We start from the raw sequence: 17,074 nt of genomic DNA, 5'->3' as shown, positions 1-17,074 counted from the left end.
GATTCTTCGTCCATTTTATAACACGTCTGTAATGTTTATGTGGAAATCTGTTTAATGGGTTCCATTGGTATCATAACTGATATAAGTTCATGGGTAACGTGGCACTGAAAGTGACATAAGTTCAGGGGTAACGTGGCACCAGTGAAACCCGTCATCACTGCTGTGATACAATACATAACTCTTATTTATTAAAACAAGCCAACGGTGAGGCTGATGTCCACAACCGAAATCCCCAAATAAATAGATGACACATATTAATTAATCGCACATCTATTTTTTTCAAAAGTATCGAGCAATCAAACTGATTATCAACTATACATTAAGTTTCATCACTCTCTATCAGATAGAATCAAAGTTATCTTGTCCAAAAGCATCGATATGTTAATCATTGAACTAAGTCAAGACGAACATCTACATCAAGTTTAAACATTCTGTCTCAATTAGAAGCAGAGTTATGTTCCAAAGTCTTGACCAATCAAAATGCTTACTGCTACTTAGCCTAAGCAGACAATTCTCATCATCGAACTTAGTCAAGGTATTGATGTAATGAAACTATACACCACGTTTGAACATTCTAGCTCAATTAGAAGGAGAGTTATTGTGTTCCAAAGTCTCGGCTAATCAAATTGCTTATCGATCTGCTTACCCTGAGCAGAAAATGCTCATTATCAAACTTAGTCAAGGTATTGATGTAATGAAACTGTACACCAAGTTTTATCACTCTCATTTAATTAGAACTAAAGTTATCGTGTCCCAAAGCATCAACCAATCAAATTGCTTATCACTACTTACCCTAAGCAGAAAATGTTCATCTTCACATCCAATCAAGACATTGACCTAATAAACACCTACACCAAGTTTGAACATTTTAGCTCAATTAGAAGATGAGTTATTGTGTTCCAAAGTCTCGGCCAATCAAATTGCTTATTGCACATCCCATCAAGACATTGACCTAATAAACACCTACACCAAGTTTGAACATTTTAGCTCAATTAGAAGTAGAGTTATTGTGTTCCAAAGTCTCGGCCAATCAAATTGCTTATCGCTCCGCTTACCCTGAGCAGAAAATGCTCATTATCGAACTTAGCCAAGGTATTGATGTAATGAAACTATACACCAAGTTTCAAAACTGTCGCTTAATTAGAACTAAAGTTATCGTGTCCCAAAGCATCAACCAATCAAATTGCTTATCTCTGCTTACCCTAAGCAGAAAATGCTCATCTTCGAACTCTATCAAGGCATTGACCAAATAAACACCTACACCAAGTTTGAACATTCTAGGTCAATTAAAGGGAGAGATATTGTGTCCCAAAAAGTGTGACGGACGGACGGACGGACGGATGGACAGACAGACAGACATATTTTAATAGTCCCCTGCTTTCTTCGAAAGGCGGGGGACAAAAAGATATTTTAATACTGGATAACATATTTACAAGTACACTTCTAAATAGGAACATCATTTGGTTGGGTATAGTAACGTCTATCTATAGCTGCTCCCCCTGGCCTCACAGGACCTAACTTCTCCGGGGTCGATGGCAGGCCCTCTCCCGAGGTCCGGGCCGAATTCCCTCTAGGTCTCTTCCATCTCTCTTCAGGTCTGCCTGGGTCTGATTCTCCAACTAGGCTTTTTATAAGGTGCAGCCATATCTGTCGCGTCAGATAGGCGCGCCATAGTTAATAGCATTAGTAATCAGAACAATGAAAACTAATTATTAAGAATCACACATCTTATCTTTAGACAAAAGGTGTCGATACGTGTTAAGCCTAAATCTTATATCATATAGATACTCCGAGTATACAAGTTTGACAAACCCATTACATCTTACATAATATTATGTCAACACCCCACACCTGATGCAGATTAAATTTTACAATTAATCTGCCACTTTTAAGTATATGTCCAAAATGAGATACAAATAAAAAATATAAATTAAAATATGAATTCAAAATACAATATTAAAATTTAGATCCCAAATGATATTGTATTACATTCCTCCCTTAACCACAATTTTAAAATAGTGGAATATATAAAATAATATATGAAACAATTAAAACAATAAAAGATTTAATAATTGAATACAATAATTGAAGCATCCAAACCCAGATGGAAATATTGTCTATGGTAAAAAAAAATGTTTAGTAGTCCAAGGAGTAACGCCGGGGTAAATATAGTGCCGTAAAAGTTATATACAAGAAGTACAACATCGAAACTAAAAACATTCACAAAAGTATAAGAGTCACTGGTCACTTTACGCGTTTCTTCCGGAATCGGTAGATTCTATTAATAAAAGCACACACTACGTGGGAACCCAGTACGCGGAAAAAAAATTGTCACGCAAATGAATGTCATGTAAACGATAAATGAAACACACCCACATAATCACAATCACTACGATCCAAATTAGGGAATCCAAAAATGAGAACTCCTTGCATTAGCTGGAATGGATAGTCTATAATCTCTGTTGGAAATATTCCCTATTAATTATCGATAGATGGATATCTTATCCACCAATTATGCATATAGTATCCACCATGTATGTCCACCAATTATGCATATATTCCCCATTTTTTTAAACATATATTTTCCACCATGTATGCATCACCATATATGCACATAGTATCCACCAATTATGCATATATTTCCCATCATGTCAGCATATATTTTCCACCATGTATGCATCACCATGTATGCATGCACATAGCATCCACCAATGTTAGTGACTATACAGTAGAATCTGCATTAAGCAGCCACCCAAAGGAATTTTCACGAATGACCGCTTAACGGGAGTGGCCTCTTAATAAAATCTCGGTGCTTTTTGTGCTGACATAAATTAAATATTACTCTTGGATGCATTGGAAGCGAACATCAATACTTGCATCGGTAAATTTGACCATTTCTGAATCTTGCGCCGAACGGAAATTCTTTACTCAAGTCTCGCACATAACTTCTGTAAACTTGTCATTTTGTACCAACCTTCGATACTACTGTCTACCGTTGTGATGCATTCGATAATATTTATCCATTTTTGTGAAGAAAATCGATTAATTAATTTTATTTTACCAAAAAACCACATGAACAAAAAACCATCGCTGATTTTATCACCTATTTACAGGGGGTGTAACTCCGTATGTAATATTATAGGAGGCGCTTAAACGTCTGTTTAACAACAAAGTGGCAATGGAAAAGAGATACTAGATGATCATGACAAAACTTGGTACTTTTATTTTATTCAATCAGTATCAAATAATGTGTCGTTACGCGTGAAAACAATGATCGGGTTAGACGTTTAATAAAACAAAAGATTAATTAACAGATAATCCCGGATGATTGTTATGTTTACATTTCTTTTTACCTGATCAGTGGGGGTCCAGTTAATTTACTACTAATTACGGGATTAGTGGGGGTGTTACAAAGAACAACAATGGCCGTTGAATGGGCGATGTTTTGTTGAATTTATTAGAGGAGTGGCCGTTGAATAAAGAGATGAAACAATAGAATTTTTACGGGGGGAATTTATTGTGACCGCTTACAAGGAGATGTTGCTGAATAGGAGTGGCTGCTCATACATATTCTACTGTATATGCTCTGTTTTGTCGGGGTATGGTGAATGGGTAATTTCTCCATTTACAAGCTTACTGCCGCTTGTGGTTTTACCGTCACCATCTTTATATTGGCCGCTATTATTCTTGTCGGTTAGTCTTTTTCCTTTCCATACCGCATGGCCAAACGGTGCTTAATGACATGTCGTGTCATGAAAAATATTATAACTGCCATCCGTGCCCAAGTTTTATCATCTGCTTATTATATCATGGAGTGAACTCAATTAACTTTTATTCAAATTAATAAGTGGAACAGACTTGATAGATAATGATCTATTTTAAAATATTTACATGAGAATTGACATAAACCAAATTAAAAGTAGGAGGTCATATTGCTTTACCGCAGGCTAAATTATAATGAATGATCTGAACACATTTCACTAATCTTAAGGATACATTATGGGAGATTTTTATAGAGAGTTGGCCATTCTTGCTATAACAGTTCAAAAGTAGATGATGAAAGAAGAATATATTGAAAAAGACAGTCAAATTACTTTATTCTGAACATAGTTATCATCGTTGTAATATTTGACGAGAAATGGTAGTGAAATGTGTCTTCACCGTTTGATTGACAGGCGTTAACTCCACCTACATATCTCGATTATCAAGTAAAGTTTTCAATGGCATACGGAAACGCTTTACAGCGGCCTCACTAAGTACACTCTATCATTTAGCCTCGATCTAACGGACGTATTTTCATCAGGTTGCCCCATACTTGATTTAATCAATTAGTGAAATCCTATTTAAATCCGAGCTGTAGTCGAGCCATCCGTGGGTCTACAGAGTTGATTTTGGGCTTGTTGTTTAAATAAAGATCTAATTTATAATTTCTATAACATCTGAAGCCTAAATTAAGACTTGCAATAATCAGATTTAGCTCTTGCATAATGCATGTTTAAATAAGATATTTTGGAAAGAACCTATCAAAATTAACAGTGGTTTTATCTCTATAATTTTTAAACAAAACACAAAACAATACATCACATTCGCTCTTAATTCCAAGCAAGACCCGCCTGGGGTAAAACCAATTCCGCCTTATAGGAATTTCACATAAAACCTCTCCCGTAACATCTCGGGCATCCCAATCGCATATTATTGGTGTTAACACAAATAAAAACTCTCCCGTAACATATCGGGGCATCCCAATCTCACATTATTGGGGTTAATTCAAATAAAATCTGTCCTGTAAAACCCGGGGCAAAAATATATATAGACAGAACAAAAAATAATATAAGAGATAAAACCGTTTATACCGTGTGAATATTTATGAGTTATATCTCTCAATTAGGATACTCTTAACTCGATTCCAGTTAATTAAACAATCATAAAACATTTCACTTCAAATTATAGGCATTTAATAGTTACTACTAATTTTAAGCCAAAATATGTATTCAGATGAAGGGTTATATTTCTTAATACTAGAAAATGGTTGAGCTAATTGAGTTACTACATAATGTTTAAGCGTTGAAGACAAATCGCTTAGTTCGGCAGTTAAATTATTAAACATAACGCTAATATCAGCATTTACCGTGGCCATAATTAGGATCAGAAAAAGACTTACCTCTTAATAAAATGCTTCGATCTTCTAGTGGTCAGGACTTCGAAAACATTGGTCTGGTATACGGAACCCATTAAGAGTATGTAATATATCATAACCTCAGGTTCGTCGATCACGGCACCACTTAAGAGTATGTGATACAACCACAGGTTCGTGATACAATACATAACTCTTATTTATTAAAAAAAAGATATTTTAATACTGGATAACATATTTACAGGTACACTTGTAAATAGGAACATCATTTGGTTGGGTATAGTAACGTCTATCTATAGCTGCTCCCCCTAGGCCTCACAGGACCTAACTTCTCCGGGGTCGAGGGCAGGCCCTCACCCGAGGTCCGGGCCGAATTCCCTCTAGGTCTCTACAGGTCTCTCCCATCTCTCTTCAGGTCTGCCTAGGTCTGATTCTTAACTAGGCTTTTTATAAGGTGCAGCAATATCTGTTGCGTCAGATAGGCACGCCATAGTTAATAGCATTAGTATTCAGAATAATGAAAACTAATTATTAAGAATCACACATCTTATCTTTAGACAAAAGGTGTCGATACGTGTTAAGCCTAAATCTTATATCATATGGACACTCTGAGTATATCAGTTTGACAAACCCATTACATCTTACATAATATTATGTCAACACACCCGATTCAGATTAAATTTTACAATTAATCTGCCACATGTCCAAAATGAGTTACAAAATGAAAAATATAAATTAAATATGAATTCAAGATACAATATTAAAATTTAGATCCCAAATGATATTGTATTACACTGCTTCTTTGTTCTAGTTCTTCTTATTATTAATTATTATTTTTCTTCTTTTATTTTGCTTAGATCTCAGCAACTACTTGTCACATCGTTACAGGGTCTTCGGTTTTACTGGGAAAGTGAGTGTGACTTAGAAGATAAAGCTATTTTGAACGTTCTGCGACAATGCGAAATGTTCGAAATCACTGAAGTTGTCGTTTTTAAAAATATTGCCTTAATTTTAACAATAATCATTGGATTTTAACTTTCAATACATTTTGGCATAGCCTAAGACAGGGCACACAGCTGTGCTACTTTCGATTTTTTGATTTTCTGCAAATCTTCGTAGATATAAGACACCAAATTGAGAAAAATTGAAATTTTACAAAAATGTTTTTTATTTATGAATATTTTTTAATGGTATTTTACACAGGATTAAAGAGTCATCTGACTTGAGCAAAATTGTGAAATCTTTTTGTCTCAGTAATTTTCCTTGGCCGAAATTGGCTAATTCAGTTTTTCAGTACTAGATTAATTATTTATTGTTCTTTTTGTATAAAACAAAGTTCATATGTTCCGTCCAGGGCTGCTGACAACCAGTATCGCAGTGCAATTTGGGATACATATTTTGTCCGTTGCTAATCAAAAATTAAAATCTAACGTTTAATATGCCTGTCAATTTGGATATTGACACAAAGATTTATCCACATTTCTCAACACTTTCAACGTTTATAAAATAAATTTTATAAAAGATAGGTTGCCAGGCAACGAAACATACACCCACAGCAGCTATATCGGCTGGGCAGTCAACAAGAGTTGTCGCATATTTTTACTTTTTTCGGTAACAACTCATTAAGTAATTATCAGAAAACCATTAAAATTTGTTTGGTTTTTATAAAGTTTTGCCCCATGCCTGGCAACAGCTAAATCCATGATGTTAAAAGTTTTGTATTTAGCTGTTCAAGTCATAAAGATTCATTGAAAATCAATAGGCTTCTTCGTCTCATGACCTTAAACACTATGTATCAATTTAAAGTCAATCGGATATTAACTTTAGCCTCTAGAGCGTCCACAAGATTTTTCAAAGTGATCAAGGCCCATAACTCTGGCAGTAATTATCACAAATCGCTGAAAATCAATAGGCTTCTTCGTCTCATGACCTTAAACACTAGCCTGCGATAATTGTTGGATTATGATCCGATTTGCTGCATAACTTTCCTTCTCGATTTAACGATTAAATGGATAATCGATATTATGATTTTTGTTGTACCGACATTAGTAATGATGACCGAGGCTATGCGAAACTTTCGATCGCATATTTCTCGGTTCATAGTGGACCAATTTGACTGAAATTTTCAGCAAATTGCCTTTACATTATCTAGTTTTTAACTTATATTGTGAGAACTGCCAACTTGTATCTTTAAACTCTGTGTATCAATCTGAAGTCAATCGGATGATAACTTTAGCAGAAATTATCGGACATTGTTGAAAATCAATATGATTCTCCTTCTCATGACCTGAAACACTGTGTATCAATTTAAAGTCAATTGGATATTAACTTTAGCCTCTAGAGCGTCCACAAGATTTTTCAAAGTGATCAAGGGCCATAACTCTAGCTGTGAGAGAGAGAGAGAGAAACAGGGTTTAACCTCCACTCGAAACAAACTAGGTCATTTCGGGACTAACACATGGTTCAATTTTATTTCAATAATTCGCTAGCAAGTAGGGGTCTTTAGCAGTGGGATGAAACTGGAGGACCCGGAGAAAACCCACGAGGTCGGACAGGCGACCCTACTCCTTGTCACATACAACCGAGGAATCGAAACCTCGCCAGTTGACTCAATGACAGACCGTATGATACAGCGCGCGCGTGCTAACCATTCGGCCATCCAACCCCCCAACTCTAGCTGTAATTATCGGAAATCGCTGAAAATCAATAGGCTTCTTCGTCTCATGACCTTAAACACTGTGTATAAATTTAAAGTTAATCGGATATTAACTTTGACCTCTAGAGCGTCCACAAGATTTTTAGAAGTGATCAAGGGCCATAACTCTGGCAGTAAATATCGGAAATCGCTGAAAATCAATAGGATTCTTCGTCTTATGACCTTAAACACTGTGTATAAATATAAAGTCAATCTGATATTAACCTTGACCTCTAGAGCGTTCACAAGATTTTTTTGAAGTGATCAAGGGCCATAACTCTGGCAGTAATTATCAGAAATCGCGGAAAATCAATAGGATTTCTCATCTCATGACCTTAAACACTGTGTATAAATTTAAAGTCAATCGGATATTAACTTTGGCCTCTAGAGCGTCCACAAGATTTATTGAAGTGATCAAGAGCCATAACTCTGGCAGTAATTATCGGAAATCGTTGAAAATCAATAGGCTTCTTCGTCTCATGACCTTAAACAATGTGTATAAATTTAAAGTCAATCGGATATTAACTTTGACCTCTAGAGCGTACACAAGATTTTTTGAAGTGATCAAGGGCCATAACTCTGGCAGTAATTATCGGAAATCGCTGAAAATCAATAGGCTTCGTCTAATGACCTTAAACACTGTGTATAAATTTAAAGTCAATCGGATATTAACTTTGACCTCTAGAGTGTTGACAATATTTTTTTAAAGTGATCAAGGGCCATAACTCTGGCAGTAATTATCGGAAATCGTTGAAAATCAATAGGATTTTTCATCTCATGATCTTAAACACTGTGTATAAATTTAAAGTCAATCGGATATTAACTTTAGCCCCTAGAGTGTCCACAAGCAATTGTGGACGCCGGTCAGACAGACGGACGGACGGAGGCGACGACAATATACGACCACATTTCAATGTGGGCGTATAAAAATGAGGATGAACAAATATCATTAGTGAATCTTGTAGACCTTATGAAATCATTTTGTAGCGACAAAGCATTTCGATCATCTTACATGAAGAAGAAAATATTGGATCATTTTGGTGATTCTGTTTTTATCGCAGACATGAATGGGACAGAAAACATTGTGATGTTTAGACAAACGGCGAGTAATATACTGAAGAAGTATTACAATAAAGAAAAGAAAACGGAGGTTGAAGAGAAAACAGCCATTATTGAAGCACCTGCCCTGTTGGTTAGATCAGAGTTCAAGTCTATGACAAATACTAAAATGTTCTATCCGACAAAGGACAACATTTCATCACAATTAAATAACATAAAATTTCTCCCAGAAACTCTCAGATTTTTCTTACGATCGGTTACTGGCATGAAAGAAGACATTAAAATTGCGTCAATTGGCCAATCAATTGTTCAAGCAACACGACCAAAGTCAATATTGGCCCCACTACAAATAGGTTTGGGAATACAGTGCCACTATCATTACGCATCCAAATTCCTCATTGACACATTATATCGTCTTGGGTTTTCATCATCTTACAAAGAAGTCCAACTATTTGAAGCGAATGCTGCAAAACAACATGGATCTGATCAACATACCCTACCTAGTGGACATTTTGTTCAGTTTGTTGCTGACAATGTCGATCATAATTTAAGAACACTAGATGGTCACAATACATTTCATGGAATGGGCATGATGTCTGGGTTTTCTCCGGCTGTAATGAACGAAAGAAGGATACGTCGCCAATATGTCAGCACGAATGAAATCACTGAGCTTGGTCGCATCAATATTATGTCGTACTGTGCACCCGGAGAAATTTATATGGACAACTTTCGAAGTATCAACTTACCAGAAACATACATAGATGAACGCGATCCATTTCATCTCCTTCCAAACTTAGTATGGTGTCTAAGATCTCCAACTCCTTGATGGTCAGGGTTCATTCAAATGGTTGAAGATGGACCTCACCCTGGGAAATCGTCTTTCACATTCTTGCCTATTTATTGATCTCAACCCGTCAGATATGTCATGTATATATTCAACTTTTCATTATATCAACAATCTAGCCAGAAAATATAATGTGACACCTACACTGACTTTCGATCAGCCCTTATACTGGAAGGCAAAAATTATTGTAGCCAATGAACATGATGACATTTACAATATTTTCTTGAGACTAGGTGGTTTCCATATCCAATTAAGTTTTCTTGGAAGCATCGGGCATCTTATGGAAGGTTCTGGCCTTAAGGAACTGTTGGAATGTGTATATGCACCAAATGCTTTTACTAATATGATAAGTGGTAAAGCCGTCTCCCGAGCCATTCGAGGAAACATGCTGGTGGATAAAGTGTTACATGCTTTGGTGATAGAGCGCATTTACAGCGTCACTGTGACCGATGAAGACTTTCGCTCTGACAATGGAGAGACAAATAATATAACTCCATTACCATTGTTGAATTATATGACCGTATTCAAGTGTCAAATTCCTTAAATTCACTACATCACGCTACAGTGTTAAAGAGAATCCAAGGAAACATCAAAAGCTAAAAGCTCATATTCACACGCTACAGAAAATGCTTCCTTACTTTGCTGCAAGTGGCCATAACAACTACACCATATCAGTGAACTTGTATTTGCAAGATGCTATAAATCTCACTACATCTAAACCAGAAGTATTCAATTTCTTTTCCAATGGGCACCATTTCCTTAGGCGCAGTGACAGATATTGGGCTGGTCTTTCTACAGATTTGATCATAGAACAAACTTTAATGCGAAGCTGTAAAACTACAGGAGGTATGACCCGTGGAAGAGGAATGACAGAACATCAACGGGCACATTGGCTTTTATCCATGCCAGCATGTGCTGAAATCAATGTTGCAATGCAAGATTTACTTGGAATTGACTTTCAGACCAGTTAACAACACAAAGAGTGTTCTGTTGCTAGAATGGCTAGAGATCAACTGGATTCACAAAAATTGTTATCTTTTCTAAAAACTAGGAATCCTTTTGATGAAATAGAATCATTACGGAATATTGAATCGGGTGTTTTAGCCTCAGAAAAGGTAAATGCAGATAGTTCATTGGAACTTGGAAATAGAATCATCGAGACGATGGAAAACCAAAGTCCTCTGACGTACACATTCAAACGGACATGGCAAGCAGTCACACTAGCAGCAGACACGCATACACTTAAAATTAACGGTGAAAATGTACATATTGACCCACAATTACTCTTTCAGTGATTATTGACGGGAGCAAATGTACAAGACGAGTCATTAGAATTGTTTGAATACGAGTTGTGTACATATCCGCCATCATTGTGTACATATCCGCCATCATTGTTTGATGATAGTGGTCTAATGAGACTAGCAAAAAAAGTGCTCTCACCGATGCTCTCTGGGGCCTGTGTAATATCACAGACATCTCTTTACCAACATCTCCAATACAATATGTTCTGGATGGTGGATCTTTAATCCACAAAATTCCTTGGAGCAGTGTTTGTTCTTTTCAATACATTTGCAATTCCTATGTAGGATATTTGCGGAAACGATATACCACTTCAACCATTGTATTTGATGGTTATCCGGCATGTTCAATGAAGGAAAGTACCCACAGTCGAAGAACACATGGTATCATTGGGAGATCTGTGCTGTTCACACCAGACATCCTATTACGATCAAAGAAAGAACAAATCCTATCAAACACAGAAAACAAAGTTAACTTTATTAAAATGCTGCAAAATATTTTAGAAAAAAACGGGTACTCTACACTCATTGCAGATGATGACGCTGACACTCTTATTGTAAGAACTGCGATTGAAAAAGCAAAAGACACTTGCACAGTTTTGGTTGATGAGGATACTGATCTCTTAGTGTTGTTGTGCCATTTGACTCCAATGGACTCAAATAATATCTACTTCAAAAGTGAACAAAAACAGCCAGCAAGCCCGTAAGGATATGGGATATTCATAAAACAAAGGCCGCACTTGGACAGTCACTCTGCAAACTCTTACCAGTAATTCACGCACTTACTGGATGTGATACGACTTCAAGGCTACACAGAATCGGAAAAAATATAGTGCTGAAGAAAGCAATTAAAAATGAAAGTCTGTGACAGCATTTGGAAGTATTTTGTGCACAGTCCTCTCAAGATGACATCATCAAAGCCGGAGAAGGGGCGATAAAATCAGCATTATACAAAGGAATGCCACACGAGGAGTTAAATATATTGAGATTTAGAATGTTTACCTCCAAAACAGCTAGCAGCAAAACATCCGCTGTGGTGGTAACCAGTCTCCCGCCTACATCAAATGCTGCAAAATATTACAGTCTTCGTACATACCAGCAAGTACAAATGTGGATGAACAACTGTTATTTGGATCCAACAGAATAGGGATGGGAGGGAGAGAGAGAGACTAACATATGGTTTAATTTTATTTCAATAATTCGCTTGCGCATAGGGGTCTTTAGCAGTGGGAGGTATGAATTGTGCTATGGCCTGCACAGAATGCAACGGAGTCAGCTGTTTGAATTCCTCACCAATCGACAACGAGGTCGATGAAGATGAACCGGAATAGTTAACTCTATTAGGTTGTTATATGATGTTTATTTCTGACTTTAAGGTACATCTAATAGAAATTAATGTGAATTTTTACAATTTGTGACCATGAAATGGCTTTCAATGAGATACAACATCTAAATATATTCTTTCCATGATTTGTATTGTGTTTCTTGATTTCATATAATTAAAAATATGCTAAAATATTTATTAACATTTCGAAAGCCACAATGTGCGAATCGAATATACACTTTTCAATATATGACCTTTAATAACTTTGAAAAAAAAAATACATTTCCAAACGTAGTACACTTCTACATTTTTAACAAATTATTCAGGACACATTGTACTTACAATATATCACTTTAAAAATTCTTGTCGGGTATGGCCTAATTTTGACGTAAAGTCCACAACCTTGGTATTACATACTTATGTGAAAGTTGAGCAGCCATTTTGTCAGGTAGTTTATGTCCATTTTGATGAAATCTGAACTCAATTGTCATTATGGTGTATCATAGATATATTAAAATGTCTTTTTAAATCGGATAAATATTGTAACCTCTAGAGGGTTCACAAGCTAAAAATGTGTTTTTTTCCATACAATCTGGGGGAATAATCTAGGAAGTTACAGTCTGATATGCACAAATATCAAAAGGAACTGAGATTTTTGGAATATAAACATATAATTTAAGTTTTATCAAAATGGGATAAAAATTGTGACCTCTAGAGGGTCCACACCTTGGCATCACATACTTTTACACTATTTGCGAACCAGGAGCAGCCATTTTGTCGGGCAGTTTCAATTTCCACGAAATTCAAACTGTGATACTTTAGAATGGTTTTATAAATGTGGGCATATAAAAATATATATGAATATATTTAGCAAAATATAACAAACTACAGTGCACTCTGTCACATCCGACATCGTACAGGATCGTTACAATATGTTGGATTCCGCAGAGTGTCTGAATACCCAGTTTTCTCAAAACCAGATATATTTGCATTCGAAAACCGGAAGTGTTATTATAATGTAGCTTTGAACATAGAACTTCGAATCACCAGAATAAAATAAAACCAAGTACGAACAATCCAAACCATTAGACAAAATTCGAAGTCCTAAAAAAACGGTATAGGCAAAATAGTGTAATAAGGCAAAAAGTTATTCCCTTTAAAAATCATAAACCTTTCTGTACATTCAAAATTTTATTACATTAATTTTTATTTCATTTAACATGCGGAGGCATATTGAATAGGTCAAGTCTGTCGTAAATTTATCTTCTTCGCCGTCTTCAGTTGATCGCACTCTTGTCTTTGCTATCACGTGTTCATTGGGCGTACTCGATTGAACGTTCCGGAATTGAATTATCTCAATCCCAAAAATAGTGACAATCAAGTGAAAATGGGTACTTCGGGCTACAACGCATGCGTCGACTGGATATATAAATATCTTATCCAACCATGCAGCTGAAACCTGTTCGTCGTGTTTAATTACATCACAATTCTACTCACAAAACCTCCGCCATCGGGACTGAGAGAACTGTGACAGGACTGAATTCTGCGTCACTCGATTGCAATTCTGTCAATTCGGGACGTTCCGGACTGTGAATCGAGCATCCCCAGGTCATCGTCACAGGGTTCGAAGAGATCCGTTGGGTGACCAAACTTATGGGTTATTCTGGTTCAATCGGCATGCGCAACGAATGTTTCCAACAGGTGCTAGGAATATTTTTACGACTGTGAATTCGGGGGAAAATTCGTGGATATTCTTGAGTATTTGTCACAACTGTCGTACAAGAGATTAAAATTATCAAAGTGATCAACAAAGACCCACGGTAGCGAGTTTTAATCTCACAGATAATTGATTGGTGATTGCTTGTTAATCTTTTGTGGCTTCACACCCATCCAGTTTTAATCTCACGGATAATTGATCGGGAAGTGTTTGCTTCACACCCACCGATTGAAGGCCGGATTATACGGTGTCGATTCAATGGAAATCGTATGACGGGACGGCTGATTGATGTCGTAATCCTGAACGTACAGAGGTTGAATTACCCAGAGATGTTTTGGCTGAAGTAATAAGGAAATAAATCGGGACATGGTGTCAGATGTAACAGAGTGCTGGAGTGATCAGAGGTCGGATGTGACAGAGTGCACTGTAATTGTAACATGTGTTAAACAAATGACTGTCATATTACTCCAAAATATAAGTGAATGGCTCAATCCAGCCATGTTGGGACTATTTGATATCCAAAGCGATGTAGTGTTTTTAAAAGGAAATATACAAGTACCGTTGGTAGGTATATATGTACCTTGATTTACCCTGTGTTGTTATAACATCAATATTATCTCTCTTACTTTCTTCACCTGTAAAACATAAAAATACCTTTTACTTCAACATACATTAACATACATGTGATCTTGTCCAGTCCCTTATACACCCAACATGCTAAATCTAAAATTGTCACCAAATTCCATTCATCTATCATGAACTCTGTACCAAGCTTTAAAGAAAACAGAAAACATATGAACAGAAAATAATTTGTTTTTATGCCCCAATGAACAATTTTACCTAGTTCTCCACTGAGAACTTTGTCCTGTATTGAAAGATGTCTCTTTATCCCCCATTACAATCCCACCAAGTTTTAAAACAATCCATTGCACCTTAATTATTATAATGTTCATAGGTTTTAACAGCTCTTTCTTATGTCACAATGTTAACTGTCTCATAAAACATTGACAAGATTTAATAAATTGGAAAGTAAATGGTAGGGTAACCTCAAAATATACCACTCAAATATTCTTCATAGGGTTCAACTTTATACCTCTATGAACAATCCCACCAAGTTTTAATAAATTCTATAAAAACGCTATTTTTCGTACAATCAGGGGCCATAATTCAGGAAGTTACGATTCAATATGTACGAAAATCCACAGGAACCCAGATATTTGGGTTATAAACATGCATTTCAAGTTTCATCAAAATCAGATGAAAATTGTCACCTCCAGAGGATCCACAACCCTGATACACAATATTTTGACACTATTTGCGAACGAGAGGCGGTCATTTTGTCCGTCAGTTTCGTCGTATTTTTATATTTGTGCAGGAGTCTATGCTAAGTGAATTAGTGAAAGGCTTGAAATGCCCTGAATGCAATAATGAGAATATAGAAATCTGTGTAATTAATAAAAAATTAGGACTTGTTGTATATTTGTATACACAATGCCATTCATGTGGATATGTTGTGAATGCAACATATTCAAGTCAGCGATTAGGGAATTCATCAAGTTCGCGAACAGCCATCATAATAAATAGATCGCTTGTTTTTGCGACATTGGACATGGGGGTGGGGTATGCTGGACTTGTACGTCTTTCGCGGCTTTTGGGAATGCCAAGCATGCATCCCAAGTCATATATAAACCATGTGAAAGAAATATCCGCTGTAGCAGAACATATTAAAGAATTTTTTTTTGCAAATGCTGCATGTATATTAAGAAAAGTTTATTTTGATTTGAACAATGAAATAGATATTGAAGGTGTAATGGACATCTCCGTCAGTTTTGATGGGACATGGCTTACTCGGAGACACTCCTCATTATATGGGATCAGTTTTGTCATCGACGCTTCTACTGGCCTTGTGTAAATTTTCATGTGGTGTCAGTTTTTTGCCACAAATGTGTTTATGCCAAAAATAGATTTGGTTCTTACTCAGTATGAAAATCATAAAGAAAAAGGCAACATAAATTTCAATGGTTCGTCTAATGCTATGGAAGTAGAGGCTGCAAAAGTTTTGTGCTCTTGTTCCGAAGCTATCCATGGTTTTAGATATGTAAATGTAATCAGTGACGGCGACGGCAAATATTTATGGCTCTTTTTGAGTTAAACCTGTATCAACAAAGAAGAGTGCGTAAACCACATTACAAAACGTATGGGAACTACTCTGCACAAACTGAGTACTGACGGTAAAAAGATAGGGAAAATGCTGGGGAGAAAAAGGTCATGGGCAACTGACATTAAGCACAATTAATAAACTCACAATATATTATGGAAAAGCTATTAGATCAAACATGGGTGACATAAAAGCGATGCAGAATGCTGTTTTCGCAAGTTTTTTTCATGCGGATACTGATCCGCATCACAGTAGGTGCCCTTTGGAAGATACCTCCTGGTGTTTTTACAACAGGAGTATTGCGAAGGGTGAAACTCCAGAGCCCCACATTGATAATGTGAGAACACCGTTAAATAGAAAAGTAGGAGAAGAAGTCTCCACAGTTTATCAATTCCTTGGTGGCACAGAACTTTTACAAAAGTGTTTACTAGGCAAAACGCAAAACATTAATGAAAGTCTGCACAATAAAGTTTGGCGTAAATGTCCAAAAATAAATTTTGTATTGAGACAAAGAATTAAAATTGCTGCTGCCACTGCATCAGCTGAATATTACCAAGGGCTAAAAGTTGAAGAAACATCTTTAACTGTTATGGGTATTCCTATTAGTGCCTCAAGCAAGAGACTTTGACATAATCTAGACAACAGCCGTGTTGCTGTCGGTCAAAAAAGTGCTCTATTGGCAACAAAATAAATTTTGTATTGAGACAAAGAATTAAAATTGCAGCTGCCACTGCATCAGCTGAATATTACCAAGGGCTAAAAGTTGAAGAAACATCTTTAACTGTTATGGGTATTCCTATTAGTGCCTCAAGCAAGAGACTTTGACATAATCTAGACAACAGCCG

General features: G+C 36.3%; 1 protein-coding gene across 1 annotated transcript in view; it reads right to left on the bottom strand.

Moving 5' to 3' along the window:
• Positions 1 to 17,074, bottom strand: part of LOC130012428 (mucin-5AC-like) — a 539,248-nt gene that overhangs the window by 103,147 nt on the left and 419,027 nt on the right. Inside the window, exon 26 of the mRNA XM_056100369.1 lies at positions 14,631 to 14,706. Coding sequence (XP_055956344.1) covers positions 14,631 to 14,706 — 76 coding nt within the window. The remainder of the gene's footprint in view (positions 1 to 14,630; positions 14,707 to 17,074) is intronic.

The sequence above is a fragment of the Patella vulgata genome, chromosome 4 (assembly GCF_932274485.2).
Source record: "Patella vulgata chromosome 4, xgPatVulg1.2, whole genome shotgun sequence".
Taxonomy (NCBI): domain Eukaryota; kingdom Metazoa; phylum Mollusca; class Gastropoda; family Patellidae; genus Patella; species Patella vulgata.
This window is presented reverse-complemented; position numbering and strand designations above follow the sequence as displayed.